The sequence below is a fragment of the Oncorhynchus tshawytscha genome, linkage group LG30 (assembly GCF_018296145.1).
Source record: "Oncorhynchus tshawytscha isolate Ot180627B linkage group LG30, Otsh_v2.0, whole genome shotgun sequence".
NCBI lineage: Eukaryota > Metazoa > Chordata > Actinopteri > Salmoniformes > Salmonidae > Oncorhynchus > Oncorhynchus tshawytscha.
The window spans coordinates 896398-920843 of record NC_056458.1 but is presented as its reverse complement, the minus strand read 5'-3'; the positions used below and the strand labels follow the sequence as shown (position 1 = coordinate 920843).

General features: G+C 41.0%; 1 protein-coding gene across 1 annotated transcript; it reads left to right on the top strand.

Annotated features, from left to right (window-relative positions):
- The first annotated feature begins 13087 nt into the window (after positions 1-13087).
- LOC112229034 (40S ribosomal protein S14) lies at positions 13088-19825 on the top strand. Its single transcript, XM_024394915.2, has 5 exons — positions 13088-13226; positions 14038-14188; positions 14322-14483; positions 17209-17285; positions 19712-19825. Exons 2-5 carry the CDS (start codon positions 14040-14042, stop codon positions 19777-19779), a joined length of 456 nt encoding a protein of 151 aa, XP_024250683.1. The 5' UTR covers positions 13088-13226; positions 14038-14039; the 3' UTR covers positions 19780-19825.
- The last annotated feature ends 4621 nt before the right edge of the window (positions 19826-24446 follow it).

Sequence of the window (24446 nt, the reverse complement as noted above, 5' to 3'; positions counted from 1 at the left end):
CTTTTTTCATGCATTTTTATTTGACATGTAGTTGATGACGATCTCTTGGAATATGTAATGTGATAAAAGCAGGACAGGGACCCAACCTGAAAACTGTGTAAGCCAATGTGGCACATAAACGAGGTTTCATCCAACTGGCGACAGATTTTCATGCGAATATTCTAAAAAATCACCAAGAAAATATCCGCATTTTCGCTCCAAACGGATTTGTTGCGGATAAAAATCGGTGCGTGATGACAGTGCAGAAATGTATTTTTTTTTTTCCCTTAAATGTTCATGTACCGAATAATAAAAGTTCAATGTGTTTCCGTCGCATTTTAAATTTTACCGAGTTATGCATTAAATAGCAAATACAGATACTCTGGCCCTGGCATTTTAACTCTAGCCAACGGCACGCAGATACAGTCCGGGTAGGCTTGTTTATGGATAAGAGCGAGAATAGTTTTATTTGTCAAACGGCAGGCAAGCATCAATCATGTCACCAGAATGAGACCCTCGATATATTTGGGAAAGGAGCATCAAGATAATCGTGCACTTACACCACCCTGTGAAGTTCATAACTTCATCTGTAGCCTAATAAACTGCATGGTGTCTGTCCTGAGTCGTATTGGGAGGACCACACACCATATCATCGCGTTGACTCCAAGTTTACTTCGATCTGATGGTTATTATATAATATTTGCGCATAAGGGCGTTTCCACCACAATTTCTGTCAATTCATTTTCCCGACGCAAAAAGATCCCATGTCAAACAAATTATCTGTCGGCATTTATAAAAATTGTACTGAAACTACCTGTTTCTATCACAGCTGTCGTGATTTTTTTCAAAATACGATAACTTTACTTTCATAACTGGATGGAAACGTGGTGAGTGACTGTAAATTGTCTTCTTAGCTGTCATATAACAGTAAATCCAGTGCTTAATTTGAGCGGAACAGGATAGGGAAAAGTAATGTATGCCATAAATATCAAAGAACGTGACAGACAATTTAAAATATATTATATTATTTTCCTCATGCAAAATGTACATGGATTATTTTTTTGTTCAATGGATTTATTTCTCTGAAATGTTTTCCTTCAAAGTTTTTTTTACATCGCATATTTAAAAACTATACATAAATCTCACATGTAGGGATTAATTATTTAGTCATTGCATTTGGTGTTAGGCAACATTATTACTACTTTGTTTCTTGTAGCTACTGTAGATGATACTTGCCATCATTTTGAGAATAGATTGAGATGGGGTAGACAACTATTGTAGGTTTATAATTTATGTAAGTTTTGAAAATGCACAGAAACCTGTTTGTCATACACTAGTTGTGGCTGCCCATAAGGTTATGGCATCACATTGGATTTATAAAACATGGTTTAGATATTATGGTTCTAACTAATTACTAATTATTTTATTATTATTATACTAATGACCTATTATTTTGGACTGAGTCCTCCCAGAATTTCCATTGGGAATCGTTTATGCATATTGCCAACAGCTGGGGGTGCGGTATGAGAGTCTCCCTTCCCTGTTACATGCAATGTGCTTTGTGGACTTCACCGGATATAGGTTGCTCTTCTGATTTCAGTTTTGTGATGAAACAAAGGTGTGGTTGAATTTATTCTGCCACTGTCTTCTTATCGTCTCGGCCTTAAGCCTATTTTTCACGGTGTCAAGGCATATGAACTAACAGGTTACCGAGCAAACAACACAATTATCACAACACATACACTAGATTGTAATATGGCTTTTTTTTCTGGTTTAGCTTCCCCAGTGATTTTACCCACGCACCGCTACTGTACACAAGCAATTTATTTATAGAAAATGTTGGAGACTAAATGGTGTTTTGAGTGATATTTACCTTTTATGTTGAACTTGTAATGTTTAAATGTGTCAATTGATCGAGTGAAAACTTTTAAGTGATCTTGACATAGAGATGAGATGGTTTGCGACCAAGCTAGCCTAGCCCATAGAATAACATGAAGAAAAGGTGCCAGCTAATATTCTGGTTTGAATTTATTGATTCATACCTTCTCTGAGGTAACATTGTGGTTTCTTTTCTACTCCGTTTATATTTTCTATGCCCTGACATCTCCAGATTTCAAGTGTTATATATTAGAGTTGTATTATTATTATTTTTTAAAGCGGTATACACTAACGCTAAGCTAACTGCGCTAACACTAGCCTGTCAATTCTATAGGGTTGCTATTAGCTTAGTGCTACCGTAGGCTTGCTGAGTATTGAGATGGCTGATTTGGTTTATTTTTTATTTAGCTATAAAGGTTAAAACAGACTTTCTTATGTGTATTTATTTTTATTGAAACAGTACATGATTGTTAACTTTTATATAATCTGAAGATAATGGTGTATTAGCTGGCATGACTATTTTAAATAAAGAGAATGTATTATGTTACTGTACTTACAGTACGTTCTAGTCTTTTACAGCATCTGACTGAATTATTCATGTTTTGCAGATCAAAATTCACCCAGGCTCAAACGTTACGGTCCCAAAGAACGTCTGGAGGGCGGTCATGCAACTAGGCCAACAGTTACATTGACATGGCAAGAGCTGCTGTTGGGTGCTTTTGATGTTGACATGTTGCTGAAGAGCAACCTGAGAGGTATGTATAGAGATCGTATAGACCGTAGAATTAGAATGACTATAAGGGTCAAAGGACCTTCATGGAAGGGCTGGGCCTTGCAGGTGATTCCTGTTCCCAAGAAAGCTAAGGTAACTGAGCTAAACGACTACCGCCCCGTAGCACTCACTTCCGTCATCATGAAGTGCTTTGAGAGACTAGTCAAGGACCATATCACCTCCACCCTACCTGACACCCTAGACCCACTCCAATTTGCTTACTGCCCAAATAGGTCCACAGACGATGCAATCTCAACCACACTGCCCTAACCCATCTGGACAAGAGGAATACCTATGTGAGAATACTGTTCATCGACTACAGCTCGGCATTCAACACCATAGTACCCTCCAAGCTCGAGACCCTGGGTCTCGACCCCACCCTGTGCAACTGGGTACTGGACTTCCTGACGGGCCGCCCCCAGGTGGTGAGGGTAGGCAACAACATCTCCACCCCGCTGATCCTCAACACTGGGGCACCACAAGGGTGCGTTCTGAGCCCTCTCCTGTACTCCCTGTTCACCCACGACTGCGTGGCCACGCACGCCTCCAACTCAATCATCAAGTTTGCGGACGACACAACAGTGGTAGGCTTGATTACCAACAACGACGAGACGGCCTACAGGGAGGAGGTGAGGGCCCTCGGAGTGTGGTGTCAGGAAAATAACCTCACACTCAACGTCAACAAAACTAAGGAGATGATTGTGGACTTCAGGAAACAGCAGAGGGAACACCCCCCTATCCACATCGATGGAACAGTAGTGGAGAGGGTAGCAAGTTTTAAGTTCCTCGGCATACACATCACAGACAAACTGAATTGGTCCACTCACACAGACAGCATTGTGAAGAAGGCGCAGCAGCGTCTCTTCAACCTCAGGAGGCTGAAGAAATTCGGCTTGTCACCAAAAGCACTCACAAACTTCTACAGATGCACAATCGAGAGCATCCTGTCGGGCTGTATCACCGCCTGGTACGGCAACTGCTCCGCCCACAACCGTAAGGCTCTCCAGAGGGTAGTGAGGTCTGCACAACGCATCACCGGGGGCAAACTACCTGCCCTCCAGGACACCTACACCACCCGATGTCACAGGAAGGCCATAAAGATCATCGAGGACAACAACCACCCGAGCCACTGCCTGTTCACCCCGCTATCATACAGAAGGCGAGGTCAGTACAGGTGCATCAAAGCTGGGACCGAGAGACTGAAAAACAGCTTCTATCTCAAGGCCATCAGACTGTTAAACAGCCACCACTAACATTGAGTGGCTGCTGCCAACACACTGACACTGACACTGACTCAACTCCAGCCACTTTAATAATGGGAATTGATGGGAAATGTAAATATATCACTAGCCACTTTAAACAATGCTACCTTATATAATGTTACTTACCCTACATTATTCATCTCATATGCATACGTATATACTGTACTCTATATCATCGACTGCATCCTTATGTAATACATGTATCACTAGCCACTTTAACTATGCCACTTTGTTTACACACTCATCTCATATGTATATACTGTACTCGATACCATCTACTGTATCTTGCCTATGCTCCTCTGTACCATCACTCATTCATATATCCTTATGTACATATTCTTTATCCCCTTACACTGTGTATAAGACAGAAGTTTTGGAATTGTTAGTTAGATTACTTGTTGGTTATTACTGCATTGTCGGAACTAGAAGCACAAGCATTTCGCTACACTCGCATTAACATCTGCTAACCATGTGTATGTGACAAATAAAATTTGATTTGATTTGAGAAGCATTTTCAGGCTCCGTCGAATTTCATCTCCAAGTTTGAAGAAGATCTAATCACATTGGGTCATTTTGGGGGGGTTTCCATCTCAGAATGCACATTTAAGGATAACAGGTAACCGGAGGCACATCGCCTGTGAATGAGGCTAGTTGCTGTTCACGCAAACCAGCATTGTTTCTTATGGGAATGTCCGTTTTACTCATTCTAATTCTATGGGACTATGGAAAGAGAAAGCGGGATACCTAGTCAGTTGTACAACTGACTGCATTCAACTGAAATGTGTCTTCCGCATTTAACCCAACTAAATCAGAGAGGTGTGGGGGCTGTGGTATAGTATGTATATATATGTATGTATTATTTGTATCGTTGTACAACTAAACCAGAGTCATTATCTTTAGACCTAACTCAAATTTAAATATTTGGCTGTGTCATTAATTATGACACATTGAACTTATTTATTTTGAACAATTCTAAATGGTAAAGCTAAAATGGGAGACAAGAGATTGGATCCTGAAAAAGTGATAACAAACTGGTGAGTAGGTTTTTTTTCTTCATTGATTACAAATCTGCATTTGACAGTGTGCAGGTATCGTCATGATATTGTTCTAAAAAATAATATCACTTCTAAATGACTCATGGCAGAAAGAATGGTGAATATTTTTCCAGACACTGATTTGGAGATGTATTTTCCCCCCATTCAACAAATTAAAATGTTAAAGGGATAGTTTACTTTCTTTTAGAGTTTATAGTCAGATTGCTAAATCCCCTCAAGTCAATAGTGGCTATTTAAAAATTACAGTTTCTCCTGGCCCATGGACTACTTTCAGGGTAAGGAACCCTCTTACTGACTATAAGGTGTAAAAAAAATTTTTTTTAACTATCCCTTAATTTAATCATTGCAAATAGGGCATTAATGGTCAAGGATTTCTTATTCAACTGAATCTTATAAGCTTTTGAAAAAAAAACAACCACAAAAAAACATGTATGACCCCTAACCCAACCCCTAACTGTTCTATGTGCTATTTATCTTGGATTTGTTGCATTCCCTCCACAGATTCTGTCATGAAGTGCTTACCTGGTTCAACAAATGGACACATGGGAATGGCTTACAACAATAAAATGGCTGAATTAAGAAGCAATGGGAGCAAAAAATTGAATTAATTGGATTAAATGTGTTTAGTGTTTTGAGTCGTTTGTTCGAACGTTTTATTACCATGACTACTAAGTATCACTAAATTAATGCTCCTGTTACATAAACTATATTTACAAAAGTATGTGGACACCCTTTCAAATTAGTGGATTCGGCTATTTCAGCCACACCCGTTGCTGACAGGTAAATAAAATCGAGCTGCTATGCAATCTACATAGACAAATATTGGCAGTAGAATGGCCGTACTGAAGAGCTCAGTGACTTTCAATGTGGCACCGTCATAGGATGCCACCTTTCCAACAGGTCAGTTCGTCACATTTCTGACCCAGTCAACTGTAAGTGTTGCTATTGTGAAGTGGAAACATCTAGGATCTACAACGTCTCAGCCGCGAAGTGGTAGAACACAAGCTTACAGAACGGGACTGCCGAGTGCTGAAGTGCGTAGCACATAAAAAAATCATCTGTCCTCGGTTGCAACATTCACTACCGAGTTTCAAACTACCTCTGGAAGCAACGTCAGCACAATAACTGTTCATCGGGAGATTCATGAAATGGGTTTCCATGGCCAAGCAGCCACACATAAGCCTAAGATCACCATGCGCAATACCAAGCATCGGCTGGAGTGGAGTAAAGCTTGCTGCCATTGTGCTCTGGAGTGGTGAATCATGCATCACCTTTCTGGCAGTCCGATGAACAAATCTGGGTTTGGCAGATGCCAGGAGAACGCTACCTGCCCGAATGCATAGTGCGATCTGTAAAGTTTGGAGGAGGAGGAATAATGGTCTGGGGCTGTTTTTCATGGTTTGGGCTAGGCCCCTTAGTTCCAGTGAAGGGAAATCTTTACGTGACAGCATACAATTACATTTTAGATGATTATGTGCTTCCAACGTTGAGGAAACAGTTTGGGGGAAGGCCCTTTCCTGTTTAAACATGACAATGCCCCCGTGCACAAAGCGAGGTCCATACAGAAATGTTTTGTCGAGATCGGTGTGGAAGCACTTGACTGGCCTTCACAGAGCCCTGACCTCAACCCCATCGAACACCTTTGGGATGAATAGGAACGACGAATGTGAGCCAGGCCTAATCGCCCAACATCAGTGTCCAACCTCACTAATGCTCTTGTGGCTGAATGGAAGCAATTCCCTGCAGCAATGTTCCAACATCTAGTGGAAAGACTGTTTTTCTGCAACGTATAAAATAGTAAAAATAAAGAAAAACCCTTGAATGAGTAGGTGTGTATATATATACAGTACCAGTCAAAAGTTTGGACACACCTACTCACTCCAGGGTTTTTCTTCTTTTTAAATAAAAAAATAAAAACTATTTTCGACATTGTAGTATAATAGTGAAGACATCAGCATTATGAAATAGCACATAAGGAATCATGCAGTAAACAAAAAACTGTTTAAAAAATCTAATTATATTCTTTGCCTTGATGACAGCTTTGTACACTCTTGGCACTCTCTCAACCAGCTTCATGAGGTAGTCACCTGGAATGCATTTCAATTAACAGGTGTGACTCTTAAGGACTGTACCCTTTTTAAGGGTTTTAGCCTAAAATAACATATCCAAATCTAACTGCCTGTAGCTCAGGACCTGAAGCAAAGATATGCATTTTCTTGATACCGTTTGAAAAAAAACACTTTGAAGTTTGTGGAAATAGTCCAACGCTCTAACCACTAGGCTACCCTGCCGCCTATTAGATCTGGTAAAAGAAAATACAAATAATAAGACAAGCGTTTATTTATTTGTTTTAATTTTTCATCTTCTTTGAAATGCAAGAGAAAGGCCATACTTTCAGACAGGAGTCTAGGTGTACTTTAGATTTTGGCCACCAAATGGCAAAAGTGTGTGTGCAACGTTTCAGACTGATCTAGTGAAGAATTACATTACTGCACAATATTTTGTATCAAATCTGCCAGGAGTTTGCTCAAATGTGCCGAATTGGTCAATTCATACATTTTCAAGTACATAACTATAGAGGACATACAAACATGATATGGTATGCTATGGTAATAAACTATTTAAGTTTACACACTCCCAGGAATGTCATACATGATGGAACATTAGCTTATACACTAACTTTCACACATCTAGATGGCCGGTCGTGGTGGGTGTGGAGCAAGAGACAGCAGTGGGGTCAAACTGTAGACCCCAGTTCCTACATTAAAAATAGATTTTATCAAACAAAATTATGCAAAATTTTATCTCTGGGACCCTCAGGATGACAAATCAGAGCAAGAGTACTGAATGCAAGTACATTATTTACCTTCAGGGGTGAATGTATCAAGCCAGTGATACAAGTTTTTTGTTGTTGTGCACTCTCCTCAAACAACAGCGTGGTATTTTTTCACTGTAATAGCTACTATTAATTAATTGGACAGTACAGTTCGATTAATAAGAATGTAAGTGTAATTGCCCATAAAATCAAATTTTATTTGTCACATACACATGGTTAGCAGATGTTAATGCGAGTGTAGCGAAATGCTTGTGCTTCTAGTTCTGACAATGCAGTAATAACCAATGAGTAATCTAACTAACAATTCCAAAACGACTACCTTATACACACAAGTGTAAAGGGATAAAGAATATGTACATAAAGATATGTGAATGAGTGATGGTACAGAACGGCATAGGCAAGATGCAGTAGATGGTATCGAGTACAGTATATACATATGAGATGAGTATGTAAACAAAGTGGCATAGTTAAAGTGGCTAGTGATACATGTATTACATAAAGATGCAGTAGATGATATAGAGTACAGTATATACGTAGACATATGAGATGAATAATGTAGGGTATGTAAACATTATATTAAGTAGCATTGTTTAAAGTGGCTAGTGATATATTTTACATCAATTCCCATTATTAAAGTGGCTGGAGTTGAGTCAGTGTGTTGGCAGCAGCCACTCAATGTTAGTGGTGACTGTTTAACAGTCTGATGGCCTTGAGATAGAAGCTGTTTTTCAGTCTCTCGGTCCCAGCTTTGATGCACCTGTACTGACCTCGCCTTCTGGATGATAGCGGGGTGAACAGGCAGTGGCTCGGGTGGTTGTTGTCCTTGATGATCTTTCTGTGACATCGGGTGGTGTAGGTGTCCTGGAGGGCAGGTAGTTTGCCCCCGGTGATGCGTTGTGCAGACCTCACTACCCTCTGGAGAGCCTTACGGTTGTGGGCAGAGCAGTTGCCGTACCAGGCGGTGATACAGCCCGACAGGATGCTCTCGATTGTGCATCTGTAGAAGTTTGAGTGCTTTTGGTGACAAGCCAAATTTCTTCAGCCTCCTGAGGTTGAAGAGGCGCTGCTGCACCTTCTTTCCGATGCTGTCTGTGTGGGTGGACCAATTCAGTTTGTCTGTGATGTGTACGCCGAGGAACTTAAAACTTACTACCCTCTCCACTGCTGTTCCATCGATGTGGATAGGGGGATGTTCCCTCTGCTGTTTCCTGAAGTCCACAATCATCTCCTTAGTTTTGTTGTCGTTGAGTGTGAGGTTATTTTCCTGACACCACACTCCGAGGGCCCTCACCTCCTCCCTGTAGGCCGTCTCGTCGTTGTTGGTAATCAAGCCTACCACTGTTGTGTCGTCCGCAAACTTGATGATTGAGTTGGAGGCGTGCGTGGCCACGCAGTCGTAGGTGAACAGGGAGTACAGGAGAGGGCTCAGAACGCACCCTTGTGGGGCCCCAGTGTTGAGGATCAGCGGGGTGGAGATGTTGTTACCTACCCTCACCACCTGGGGGCGGCCCGTCATGAAGTCCAGTACTCAGTTGCACAGGGCGGGGTCGAGACCCAGGGTCTCGAGCTTGATGACGAGTTTGGAGGGTACTATGGTGTTAAATGCTGAGCTGTAGTCGATGAACAGCATTCTCACGTAGGTATTCCTCTTGTCCAGATGGGTTAGGGCAGTGTGCAGTGTGGTTGAGATTGCATCGTCTGTGGACCTATTTGGGCGGTAAGCAAATTGGAGTGGGTCTAGGGTGTCAGGTAGGGTGGAGGTGATATGGTCCTTGACTAGTCTCTCAAAGCACTTCATGATGACGGAAGTGAGTGCTACGGGGCGGTAGTCGTTTAGCTCAGTTACCTTAGCTTTCTTGGGAACAGGAACAATGGTGGCCCTCTTGAAGCATGTGGGAACAGCAGACTGGGATAGGGATTGATTGAATATGTCCGTAAACACACCAGCCAGCTGGTCTGCGCATGCTCTGAGGGCGCGGCTGGGGATGCCGTCTGGGCCTGCAGCCTTGCGAGGGTTTAAATGTTTTACTCACCTCGGCTGCAGTGAAGGAGAGTCTGCATGTTTTGGTTGCGGGCCATGTCAGTGGCACTCTATTGTCCTCAAAGCGGGCAAAAAAGTTATTTAGTCTCCCTGGGAGCAAGGCATCCTGGTCCGTGACTGGGCTGGTTTTCTTTTTGTAATCCGTGATTGACTGTAGACCCTGCCACATACCTCTTGTGTCTGAGCCGTTGAATTGCGATTCTACTTTGTCTCTATATTGACGCTTAGCTTGTTTGATTGCCTTGCGGAGGGAATAGCTACACTGTTTGTATTTGGTCATGTTTCCGGTCACCTTGCCCTGATTAAAAGCAGTGGTTCACGCTTTCAGTTTCACGCGAATGCTGCCATCAGTCCACGGTTTCTGGTTTGGGAATGTTTTAATCGTTGCTATGGGAACGACATCTTCAACGCATGTTCTAATGAACTCGCTCACCGAATCAGCGTATTCGTCAATGTTGTTGTTTGAAGCAATACGAAACATATCCCAGTCCACGTGATGGAAGCAGTCTTGGAGTGTGGAATCAGATTGGTCGGACCAGCGTTGAACAGACCTCAGCGCAGGAGCTTCTTGTTTTAGTTTCTGTCTGTAGGCAGGGAGCAACAAAATGGAGTTGTGGTCAGCTTTTCCGAAAGGAGAGCGGGAGAGGGCCTTATATGCGTCGCGGAAGTTAGAATAGCAATGATCCAAGGTTTTGCCAGCCCTGGTTGCGCAATCGATATGCTGATACAATTTAGGGAGTCTTGTTTTCAGATTAGCCTTGTTAAAATCCCCAGCTACAATGAATGCAGCCTCAGGATATGTGGATTCCAGTTTGCAAAGAGTCAAATAAAGTTCGTTCAGAGCCATCGATGTGTCTGCTTGGGGGGGAATACATACGGCTGTGATTATAATCGAAGAGAATTCCCTTGGTAGATAATGCGGTCGACATTTGATTGTGAGGAATTCTAAATCAGGTGAACAGAAGGACTTGAGTTCCTGTATGTTGTTGTGACCACACATATAACACATGTCTATGTCCTGGGAAGTTGGCTGTTGTATTCAACGTCATTCTAGTCACATTAACGCACGTTAGTAACATCCATCCCGGTTTAGGGACACGCATCTTGTTAAAAGTTAATGTGGAATGTCTTTCCTTCTTAATGTGTTTGAGCCAATCAGTTGTGTTGTGACAAGGTAGAGGTGGTATACAGAAGATAGCCCTATTTGGTAAAAGACCAAGTCCATATTATGGCAACAACCGCTCAAATAAGCAAAGAGAAATGACAGTCCATCATTACTTTATGACATGAAGGTCAGTCAATAAGGAACATTCCAAGAACTTTCAAAGTTTTTTCAAGTACAGTCGCAAAAACCTCTATGATGAAACTGGCTCTCATGAGGACCGCCAAAGAAAGGAAGACCCAGAGTTATCTCTGCTGCAGAGCATAAGTTCATTAGAGTTAACTGCGCCTCAGATTGCAGGCCAAATAAATGTTTCACAGAGTTCAAGTAATAGACACATTACAACATCAACTATATACAATAATGGGCCGTTTTCATATATCTGACTTATATTTCTGATTTATACACCGTACAGACAACGAGAGAGAGGAGACTGCAAAGACACCATTACTAAAAGGACACCAATAATAATAAGAGACTTGCTTGGACCAATAAACATGAGTAATGGACATTAGACCGGTGGAAATCGGTCCTTTGGTCTAATGAGTCCAAATTTGAGATTTTTGGTTCCAACTGCCGTGTCTTTGTGAGATGCAGAGTAGGTGAATGGATGATCTCCACATGGGTGGTTCCCACCGTGAAGCATGAAGGAGGAGCTGTCCAAACTTTTGACTGGTACTGTATATAAATATATTTTCCACTAACCCTACCACCCCTCCCCTAATTGGAGTAAACTAATGAACAACAACACTTTGGCTTCTACTTCCAGCTTATACATACTTTAAAAATGTTATAGACACAATCTATTTTACATTAGTTATTCTTGTTTGTTTTTACTCCTATCCTTCCACTACCATCAACCCATCCCATCTATTTCTGAAGACCATACAGTTTTATTTGCCCTATATTTTTAACTGTGCAGTTTCACAAAAGTTCTGAACCTATATAAATTTTACGGACACTGTATATTTTACATTAGTTATCTTGTTATTAGACCCACCCTTCAGATCCCTCCCACCTATCTCCATCCCTATTGGATTTCTATTTGCCATATATTTTTCAACTGTGCTGTGATGTTTCACAAAAGTTCTGAACCTTTCTATTCTCATAGTTTCTACAGATTGCAAATTAAAGATACATTTTTTTGCTAAAAGTATTATTATATTATTGATCGATTGACTATGATTTTTCAAATCACCCAGTAGTGCTATCTGCAGTTCTTCAGACATTCCTGGATCTGCGACCAAAAACAAGCTACATGTGGACAGTACCAAAACAAATGATCTAATGATTCTGTCTCATCGCAGCAAAATCTGTAAAGCTGGGATGTTTAAAAAACAACAACATGTATTTAATCAGGCAAGTCAGTTAAGAACATTCTTATTTACAATGATGACCTACCCTGGCCAAACTCTAACCCGAATTTAAATTTAAAATTCTAAGTTTTTAATCCAGCATCATTTTGGGAATCAGTTCATTAACCATGTGCCATGGAATCAGTACATCGAAACTCTCTTCCCAACTATTTTGCAATCTATATGGCACAGAAGTTAAATGTTTGGGTCCTTAAATGAAACTGGTATACTTTTTTATTTATCACAATTTTCTTTAACCAATTTTGGTCTTTGATTCAGGACCGACAGACAAGTTCCTTACTTTCTCCCCCTTCCACTTGCCTCTTCCATTTTTGCGGTAATCCTGCAATTAGTTGGTTGTAATTTTGGGTAGAGCAGACATTTCCATATATATTTATTAGTGGAAAGCCTTCTCAGAAGAGTGAAGGCTGTTGTAGCAGCAAAAGCGGGACCAACTCCATATTAATGCCCATGATTTTGGAATTAGATGTTTGACGAGCAGGTGTCCACATGTTTTTGGCCATGTAGTGTATGCAATATAAATGTGAATACTGCATGTGTCACACATATACGAGCATATAGTAATATGCCCATACATACAGATATATGTATCCACACACATAAGTACATATATGTCACATACTGTATATGTTGAAATATACAATAATGGGCCGTTTTCATATATCTGACTTATATTTCTGATTTATACACCGTACAGACAACGAGAGAGAGAGAGAGAGACTGTGCGTGCTGTTTATGCTACAAATGACCCGCTTGATGGCAGTGAAGTGCATGGTCTACTTCCGGAAAAAGAAAGCTTGAACCCTGAACCCGGCTACGTTTGTTCTTTCCTTTCCTGTTTCGGCTTTAGAAGAGACACACACAGGTACAATGTCGCAGAATTTATATCCAAATTAATCATGTTTAACATAAAGTACAAAGTGTCATTTGTGCTTTTAATCGATACACTGAACTTTGATTGGTATGTTAAATGTGAAATTTGTCTGAAATCGGCTTCTGACGTTTGGATTAGATGGCATTGGTGTTGGCTGTAAGCAGCGGTTTCCATCACTGTAAGGCCTGAATTTCGCTTGCCGGATGGAGCATATTGAGTGGGTTTTATGATTTGCCATGTTAACCATATTGTCTTAAGTCATGTGCATTTTTGCAGCTTTGAAGTCGAATACGTTTTAAAATTAAATCGAAGAGACCTGCTGAGTGATGCTAGTTAGGTTGCTGTGGTAATTCAGTGCTAACCTTAAAGTAGTCGGCTAACGATGGGCATCTGTAGTTTTTAGTCTCGACTTTGCTGTGACTGACAATCACACATGGGTTATTTTTGTATGGAAATTGTCGTGTTGTATATGCTACGATATAGCTAGCAAGTCTAGCTGCTTATGTGATTTTTGTGTCGAGCATTGGCTTTTAATCCAGACGGTTGGTTATTGGTCAGTTGCGATAATGGCTAGTTAATGGTTGTCCATATACTCTTCTACAGTTACTTAGCGAACTAGCTAGTTACAAAAGTATATTGTGGTGAAGTTATCTACAAAGGTACCCATCCTTAACCAAGACCTAGCCTGCTAACTATTTAGCAATGGTGCCCACACCACCTGGTCCCAAATTGGGGCACTTGAATGGATGCTAATGCCAGACATGTCTGACGTCATCAATACTGACAAATGCATCTTTTGCAGCTATGGCACCTCGTAAGGGTAAGGAAAAGAAGGAAGAACAGGTCATCGCCCTGGGACCCCAGGTTGCCGAAGGCGAGAATGTCTTTGGAGTCTGCCACATCTTTGCATCCTTCAACGACACCTTCGTTCACGTCACTGATCTTTCTGGCAAGTAAGTACAGGATACAATGGAATAGTGCAAGCCCAGCTTTATAATAAAAAAACTCTGCCGTTTCTGGCTTAAACTGTGTAAAGTGCATGCCATTTCAAATGCTTTGTTCTAAACATGTACCTGCGCCCTCCAGGGAAACTATCTGCCGTGTGACTGGTGGTATGAAGGTGAAGGCCGACAGAGATGAGTCCTCCCCCTACGCCGCCATGTTGGCCGCCCAGGACGTCGCCCAGAGGTGCAAAGAGCTGGGAATCACTGCCCTCCACATCAAGTTGAGGGCCACTGGCGGGAACAGGTTAGGAACCCCCTCCTCACTGATCTGAAGCACAATCTGGTGTTGCTCCATGTCTTTTGTACATCTACAGTGGATGGTGCAGCTAAATTGTTCTGGTACATTGTGCTTGGACTACTCTTGTTGCATGTGTGAATATACCATGCAATTAAAGGACCCACCCCCAGAGGAAGTTGCAGCCGCTATTTCAATGTAATTTCTTGTCCTAGAGACGAAATGTACCTTTAGGTTCCACCTCTGAAGAATGGTGACTGCTACTTTACATATTCACGAATTGGGTGTGAGAATTTTCCTGTGGAGTTGATAAATCTCAGCAAATAGGTCACTGACAGCACAATATAGCCAGCTAGCATGCTAAACTTATCTAGTTAGATAGCTAGGTATAGAATCTTGCTAATGTTGTCATTTATTTTTTTCTACGCCATATTCAAAACATTTTCCACGCTGGATCTATGGATGGAGCTGGATTTACAATAACATTTATTTAAGGAAAACTTCACCACTGATGGAGACCACTGGCGTGTCTTTGACTTTGCCATATTTAAATTTTTTAAATAGCTTTTATATAACCAGGGGAAACCATTAAGACCAGGGTCGTCTTTCCAAAGTTCAAGCAATGTGAGCGACAATTCAAGCATTATCACTACAGCATTAGTTACATACATACAAATATGTTGCATTACATTCAAAAGGTCAGTGGAAACTAATGTATGCAATCAATCAAAAACAAGTGCAGTTTCCATTGGTATCAGAGCCTCATATTCCCCTTTTGGGACCGAAGACTAAAGTTGTAGTGACCTGTAGGCCATTACAAGACTTCGGGGTATAGTAACTGAAAGTAGTCTTCCCTAACTTAATTAAGAGACCCACAGAACCTCTAGAACCAACCAGTCTTATCGTTACTAGATTTCCAAATTAGAAGTGAGGTAATATGGGAGTTTCTAATGTTGGGCCCTTCTGGTCGTCAGAATATCAGACAAATTAACTATATGAGCTGGGAATAAAATTACCTTATTGGTCCACCAGTCACTAACAGTTAATTTTTTTTAAATCCACCAGACAATCACATTTTTTACCATCCAAAATACCCCCCCTACTAAAATCACACCAACAAAACACAAAAAAAGATACGCATGCTTTCTCGGCGCAGCGGTTTACGGCATCGCAAGTGCTAGAGGCGTCACTACAGACCCTGGTTCACAACCGGTCATGGTCGGGAGTCCCACAGGGCGGCGCACAATTGGCCCAGCGTCATCTGGGTTAAGGGAGGGTTTGGCTGGGGTAGGCCATCATTCTAAATAAGAATTAGTTCTTAATCGAATTGCCTGGTTAAAGGTTAAACAAAGTACAATTCTACAACAAATGTAACAAGTAGTGTGGTATGTGGGTCATTGAATTTTTTCCATGTATTTTAATCAAAATATCACATGAGACAAATTTTCCTGACTTTTTAGGGCGGAAGGTTACCGTGGTAGCGCGACTCGTCATGTTTGTGCCTGTGAGATTGATTCTGACTAATAGAATGCCTTGTCTTTTCTTCCCTGGCAGTTGAAACTCAAACCTAGAAAAACAACCAAGCTTGTGAACAAAACAATGTAAATAGCCAAGAAACACAAGGACACTCTCACTTCAGTAGACTTTCGTTTCAAGTAAATGAGACGAACTCTTTATGCCTGTGCGCAGCGCTTCTACAAATGAATCTTTCACTCAGCTCTTCAGGTGCTCACAGCCCCCAGCCAGGACGTTTTGCAGCACAAGGTGTAATGGGCTATATAGATTCATAGTTCTTTGACTTTGTGCAATTAATTTACAAGCTATGAAACAGAAAAGGGGATAACTTTGATAACAGCTACTGCAGCATTCATTTGACCATAAATGTGATGCTTGACTATTTTTATTCACAAATGGGAGTGAAATGCTCACACTGTGGAGCCCTGACCACCTGCCAACATGGCTGGTGACATAGACATCTCATCCACCAATGTCAAAATCTACCAGCAGGTGTTAATTTTAGCCCCCCGTATGTGTAAATGGTGCGTATGGAAATAATCACAGCTATTGTCTTTGCTCATGATCATGCACACTGCAAATGACAAGTGAAAAAAATAAATCGTTATCTGGATGTTTTTTTAGCAAACGTTACACCAATCAAAGAACTGTAGTGAAGTGGAACTTTAGTGTTGAACACATTCATCTTGGGGGAGCAGGTTGTGTTTACTGACATCACGCAATTATACAATTTTATAAAATGGTCAATGTTTATTTATTTTTGATACATACTAGCTATATCAAGGCAATATCAAGTTTGTACCCCGCCCCGTTTTAATTTGCTCAGGCAGCCAAGTGGACATGCGGCTGCTTGGTTCATCTCTGTCTCAAAGAAGAATCACTTGGCACCCGTTCCTGATTAATAAACAATGCCATGCTGGTGGGTGGTAACATTGAAATAAACCCAGCCCTGAAACGAAACGTAGGTATCATGCATTCACACGGATTTGCACGAAGTGGGTCGTTTGAATTTGTCTCTTCAAGGCCAAATATATCATACTTTGACTAAAGCTATGACTTGACTTAAATTGATGTGCAACACCATTCTTACAGCTCGAAAAAAGTGGATTTCTACTCGTGCGGGCGTTTACGTGTGTTGTGGAACTGAATTTATCTACAGTGGACTATATTAGATTGTCTTGTGTGCAACCGTACTCAGTGTGAACATTTTGCCTTTCAGAACCAAGACCCCTGGACCAGGCGCACAGTCTGCTCTCCGTGCCTTGGCTCGTTCTGGCATGAAGATTGGACGCATCGGTAAGCTTTAGCTCATTTACTCTGTCAGGAGTATCTGTAATAAACGAGATGGTGCTGTTATTTTTTTCTTCAACCCCTGCCTTCGACCAATAGATGGTGCATTTGTTAGTAGGGCTGGGCGATTTATATTGAATTTATTTGAATTTGTATTAGTGCGATGTTCCAAATGCCTGTATTGCAAGAATCAAGTTTTTTTTTTTTAATGATTTAATGAGCATTTGCCTTTTTGGTTTATCTTCTTTGCGCCTTCTGTACTGTGTGCACTGCACCTCCCCACTTGCACACACAAAAAGCCCTTCCCACTGCCACTCACGAGATCACGTCTCCCTTTCTGACAACAAGCAGTTTGAACTCGCTATTTGCATTATAAGATTTGGGCCAACCGAATCTGTCTTATGATGCTGTTTTTGTTTTTACCTTACAAAATGAAGAAAAGCAGACCCTACTACAGTAAAAATGGAACATAAATTAACATTAATGCTCAGTTTGTTCCGCTCTGCATTGCGGTACGATCAGTGCTATTTGGCATCCTTGGGATGGCCCGAAACTTCAGCATGACCATATAAAAGTTTACTTTCAATCGGTGTTATGGACCTCCCAAGCATACCGTATTGCACAGAACATTGCAGTACCCCCATACCGCTAGCAGCATTTTAGCCACAGTTATGTGCTAGCTGTCTAGATCGTGTTATAAATATGTAAGGAATTTGCTACTCAGTTCTCATTCTGAGAAAGTATTTTATCCATGTAGGCCACTTGATTTCATCTAGACAAAGTGACCAGGCGTTGTTCAAACAGTTGGAGACGGACAGGAGGGTGAATTCATAAGTTACCTTCTACCTTTTTAACAAGCAAATAGATCCACGTTGGCTTTAAATGAAAAGGTTAGCTGGCTACTCACTAGCACGTGGCCTTGTGCTTGATTGTCTGCGACGTGTTTTTAATTTCCTATAATGCCTGCTACTAGAGGTTAGTCATTAGTGGATGTGCATAGTTCTGGTTTAATTAGTAACAAACTGCCTTTTCATAGACAGGACTTGAAAACCAGATGTGTGATTATTGCAAAAAAAGCAGCATCAACTTTTTTGATATAATTATTAGAGGCTCTTGTGGTTTTGGAAGACTTCTATGTAGCCTAGGTATAACTTTACAAGCCCTGAATTGGATTATTCCTGACTGTTTGAAATGCAGTGTATCAACCTTTTTTAATTGTGCAGCAAGCTTATTTAGACAACGTTTATATTTATGGGAGACGAAGAAAATCAACAGTAGCTGTATATTGTGAATCCCCCATTATTTAATTTTAATCCATATCGCCCAGTTATAGCACTGCACCGCCATGGCTGATTCAACTAATCATGGAGAGTGTTGGGAAACACCATGTCTGCCTATTTCATGCACGAATGGTTAAATATACTGCTTATATTGATGTTTTCCGGAGGATGGGAATGTTTCATTTGGGAAATTATTGTTCTGCTAGTCTCATACTAAATGTGAAACAATTCTACTTTTCTGTTGGCCTCTTTTTTGTTTAAGCCTCCTGAACACGGTGTAATTTATATGCATACCGTAAAACTTTCAATTATTAGCCTGGGTGTTTTATTTGCTTAAATCACTGACCACAACAGGCGCTTAAACGGGCTTCTATTTGAGCCGGGCGTCGATTGCCTTAATGGATACCGCTTTTGCTCATTTGCCTAGTTAATTCTTTCATTCCAGCATTCACTTAAAGCATTTTAATCAATTTCTTCATTTCCTGCACTGTTATTTACGCCACATTTATTGTCTTAGTATGCCTCTATTTCAAGAACGTCCTAATAATATAACATCCTAATAATTTTCCTGTGCGTTTTCGTCAGTTCTTACTCTGGCCACTAGAGGACGATCAGTCAATTACTTGGTCTGTACTCCCAAAGTTGACTGTGATTGCCAGTTAGCTAGCGGTGTTCAGCTGTTAGCAGCCAATGGCTAGCAGTTTCTTACTGCTGATAAACAAAAATGGATGATTGGCATCTTATTTGAGTAATTATTGAATTATGTAACAAATCAAACATTAAATCTTTAACAATTCATGGTAAGCTCATAAACCATAGTTTTAGACTGGGTGGGTGTTTGAAACACTTTATTTGCTGAAATGTGTGCTATTGCCCGGCTAAGGGGGACAGGCGGCTATGAGACTTCAATTAAAGTTATACGGTACTCTGGAATACTGTTGTCACAACAATGTCTTTTTTACAGTTATTTAGCAGATGCTCATATTCAAAGTGACTTTGGATGAGACATTTTGGCCAAATGTATGAATCTGTTCAATGCCCTTCAGACAATATTCATTGAACATTTTAAAATAAGGGTGTTGATGAATAAAGGATTCGATGTACAATTCTTGTTACTGTTTATCATGCTCACTAACATTTGCTCTCTTGCAGAGGATGTCACCCCTATTCCATCAGACAGCACCCGCAGAAAGGGAGGTCGTCGTGGGCGTCGTCTGTAAATGTGCTTATTTTGAGTTTTTTCACTCAATAAAAGGTTAATTCCGACCTCTGCTTTTGTCTGGTTCTTCAGTGGTTTTCCTTTTTTTTTTCACCAAGTCTGTCGAGGAAAAATATCCTATTGAATGTTCTTATACGCCAAGCAAATCGTTTAAATTATTTAGCAAAAAAAGCCTGCTTGACAGCAAGTTGTATGCAGGGATATGAGTGGCTTTATCAAAGGGTTGATTAACATTGAACAAAAATATAAACGCAACATGTAACGTGTTGGTCCCATCTTTCATGAGGTGAAATTAAAGATCCCAGAAGATACACTTAAGGTTATTTCTCTAATTTGTTTACATCCCTGTAAGTGAGCATTTCTATTTTGCCAACATAATCCATCCACCTGACAGGTGTGGCATATCAAGAGGCTGATTAATTAAACAACATTATCATAACACCGGTACACCTTGTGCTGGGGACATAAGGCTATTCACTCTAAATTGTGTTGTGTCACAACACAATGCCACAGATGTCTGAAGTTGAGGGCGAGTGCAATTGGCATGCTGACTGCAGGAGTGTCAACCAGAGCTGTTGCCACATTATTGATTGTTCATTTCTCTACCATAACCTGCCAATGTCAAATCATGCTTTATACAGCACATTTCAGACATGGAATGCAACACTATGTGCTTCAAAGGAAGAGAAAATAAAAATGTAAATATTTACTACATAAACGCAAGGATAAAAATAACCAAAAGACTAAAAGGAAATGCAAAGCTAAAGTGTTTTTTGTCCGGCCATATCGGGTTCTCTGGCAGGCTATACCAGAGGCTGGGGGCATAGTAACTAAAGGCTGCCTTTCCATGCCTCTTGGTCCTAGGCTTTGGGATGGTTAAAATGCCAGTGCCAGAAGACCTGAGGGACCTACTGGGTACATAACTTAAGCATGGGTCTGACGTATTGGGGTGCACGATTGTGGATTGACTTAAAAACCAATAGAATCTTTAAATGAATTTGAGTCTTGGGTATGACGCTACAAGCTTGCCACACCTGTTTGGTGAGTTTCTCCTATTCTTCTCTGCAGATCCTCTCAAGCTCTGTCAGGAGTGTCGCTGCACAGCTATTTTCAGGTCTTTCCAGAGATGTTTGATCCGGGCTCTGGCTGGGCCACTCAAGGACATTGTCCCGAAGCCACTCCTGCGTTGTCTTGGCTTTGTGCTTCGGGTCATTGTCCTGTTGGAAGGTGAACCTTTGCCCCAGTCTTAGGTCCTAAGTGCTCTGGAGCAGGTTTTCATCAAGGATCACTCTACTTTGCTCTGCTCCTCTTTCCCTCCAACCTGACTAGTCTCCCAGTCCCTGCCACTGAAAAACATCCTCACAGCATGATGCTGCAACCAGCATGCTTCATCATAGGGATGGTGCCAGGTTTCCTCCAGACGTGAAGCTTGGCATTCAGGCTGAAGAGTTCAATCTTAATAAGATCAGTGAATCTTGTTTCTCATGGTCCGAGAGTCCTTTAAGTGCCTTTTGGCAAACTCCAAGCAGGCTGTCATGTGCCTTTTACTGAGGAGTGGCTTCCATCTGGCCACTCTGCTATCATAACTCTCCTGTGGAGATGCCAAGGATTAGGTTGCAGTGGGTCCGCTCTACAGCGCCCTCTCTCTCTCCCGCAGAGGGAGAGGTGGAGGGGGCCACTTTATGGTGGTCTTAAATACGCTGCCTCTATGCGCTTAGTGGTCAAGATTGGAATGTCACTGTGGAACAGAGAGACACTTAGACATTAAAAGGTTGAATAATTGAACAGTATTTATGTATTCCAAGCAGTTGAAATGGTCCGTGGACAGTTAAGGGACAGTCATGTCGATTTTGTTTCATTTGGTGATCTCATGACAGGAAACACACATTACTGTGTCTTTGGTTGTGTACACTTCTCAGTTATGGGGTTTACATCTAAATGTTGGGAAACATATATGATTAAATATGAAACTATTTGTGAAAATATGTGATGTTAACCTTCTAAATAAGAAAATTGTGTTCCGTATGAAGCCTTAACCAGGTCAGTGGCCACGCCCACGTTAGCACAGATATTACCTCGGCGTCTTCTCCCAGAAGTGTATAAAACCACTCTAGACAAAATGTACATTTTATGCCAAAGAGACCCACGGTAAGCCGGACATCATGAATGGTTAAGAAATCTACAAACTAGAGTTAACGCCAGGACGAGGTTCCCACGTTGGGATGGCTATCACTCTAGAGACCAAAACATGCCGGGTGAAGCTGGTGTGTGAAGTGGTTCAAACTACATCTCTACAAAAGGACAAGACCAGAAAATGTGGAGATCATCCCCACGCTGAAATGGTGAAGAAATCGACAAACTAAAGACCAATTATTCAGCCTGCAGCTGTTTAAATACTTTAGTCTGGTAAACACATCTGTCCTAAGAACATTTCTGAATGTTATAATGGATACTTCAGAGTACCAATCTACAGCTATGACAAACTTTGATCTCTGGTGGACAAACCAGAGGATTTCTGTCGACTGTCTATCCAGCAGACGGACTGGCGATCGCAGAGAGGGACAACAAAGACACTTGTAAATATGTAAATTGCAATTTCTTTTCGAATGAGCGGTTGCTCATTTTCAAAGTATTAGCTCTGAGTTTCCCGCTCTTGAGCTGTCCACACCCCTTTCCTTTGTCTACCAAGCCGTCATATCGGTTTCGTCCACTAGGGACTTTTTTATTTGTATCACGTGCGCCTTTCCAAATCATGTCCAATCAATTGAGTTTACCACAGGTGGACTAAAGTCAAGTTGTAGAAACATCTCAAAGATTTTTAAAAAATGTAATCCATTTTAGAATAAGACTGTAATGTAACAAAATGTGGGAAAAGGGAAGGGGTCTGTATACTTTCCAAATGCACTGTATAATGCAATATTATAGGCTGCTGCCCTACCATATTCCTATGTGTTGAATTTTGATTGGGTTTGTAGCTGGAAAGTAGTTAACATTTTGTAGAGAGAAATATTTTAGATTGTACTACAATCAGTCTGGGATAACCTGGATGTCCATCGAACACTAAAGGCTTCGTTTACACAGGCAGCCGAATTCAGATCTTTTGGCAATTATTTCAGTAGGGTCTAGATCCAGCAGACACCTTCTCAGGACACAGACGCTGTGAGACATGCAATCTCTAACAGGGTGTCGAATGGTGCCAGAGAGATAGCTAGATAGTGTAGCCAATTGATCAAGGTGACAGCTAAAGAAACTGGTTAAAGCGTGGGTAAGCTGGATACATTTTGTCTGGGGGTGAAAATAAATGCACACCTTTTAACACTTGAAAAAGAAAAGGAGAGCCACACTAGGAGCTCAGATGCAATAATTTAATAACCAACTTTGACAGACAAGCTGTCTTCATCGGGGTATAATGACACTGCGGGTCACTCATTTATATAGTTTGGAAGGACACCGGCATCTGTAATTATGATCACATATGATCATACAGTTGAAGTCGGAAGTTTACTTGTGTTGGAGTCATTAAAACTCATTTTTCAAACACTCCACAAATTTCTTGTTCACAAACTATAGTTTTGGCAAGTCGGTTAGGACATCTAAGTCATTTTTCCAACAATTGTTTAAAGACAGATTATTTCACTTATAATTCACTGTATCACAATTCCAGTGGGTCAGAAGTTCACATACACTAAGTTGACTGTGCCTTTAAACAGCTTGGAAAATTCCAGAAAATTATGTCATGGCTTTAGAAGCTTCTGATAGGCTAATTGACATAATTTGAGTCAATTGGAGGTGTAAATGTGGATGTATTTCAAGGCCTACCTTCAAACTCAGTGCCTCTTTGCTTGACATCATGGGAAAATCAAAAGAAATCAGCCAAGACCTCAGAAAATAAATTGTAGACCTCCTCAAGTCTTGTTCATCCTTGGGAGCAATTTCCAAATGCCTGACTGTACCACGTTCAACTGTACAAACAATAGTATGCAAGAAAAATACCATGGGACCACGCAGCCATCATACCGCTCAGGAAGGAGACGTGTACTTTGGTGCGAAAGGTGCAAATCAATCCTAGAACAACAGCAAAGGACCTTGTGAAGATGCTGGAGGAAACAGGTACAAAAGTATCTATATCCACAGTTAAACGAGTCCTATATCGACATAACCTGAAAGGCCAATCAGCAAAGAAGAAGCCACTGCTCCAAAACCACCATAAAAAAGCCAGACTACGGTTTGCAACTGCACATGGGGACAAAGATTGTACTTTTCAGAGAAATGTCCTCTGATGAAACAAAAATAGAACTGTTTGGTCATAGGCCTACAAACATCTACAATGAATAGCAAAATAACAATCACAAGAATGGTTTCAGATCAAAGTCTTTGGTGATTGGGGTCATTGTCCATTTGGAAGACCCATTTGCGACCAATGAGTGATCGATGAGTCTGCTGAGGGGGTCAGTCTCCAGCTATGGAAATTACATGTTTAAACCATTATTATCTAACCTGGAGACCGAATGAAATTTGGTCTCCTCTCAAGACCTGATATTTTAGCTTAATTTACCGGTTGTCCGGTTGGTTCTTTTACAGGTTGGAGACAATATATCCACAGGAAAGCATCATTAAATACACTTTTCAAAGTGCTGGTAGTTTGTTCAGATTTCTATCAATACTCAC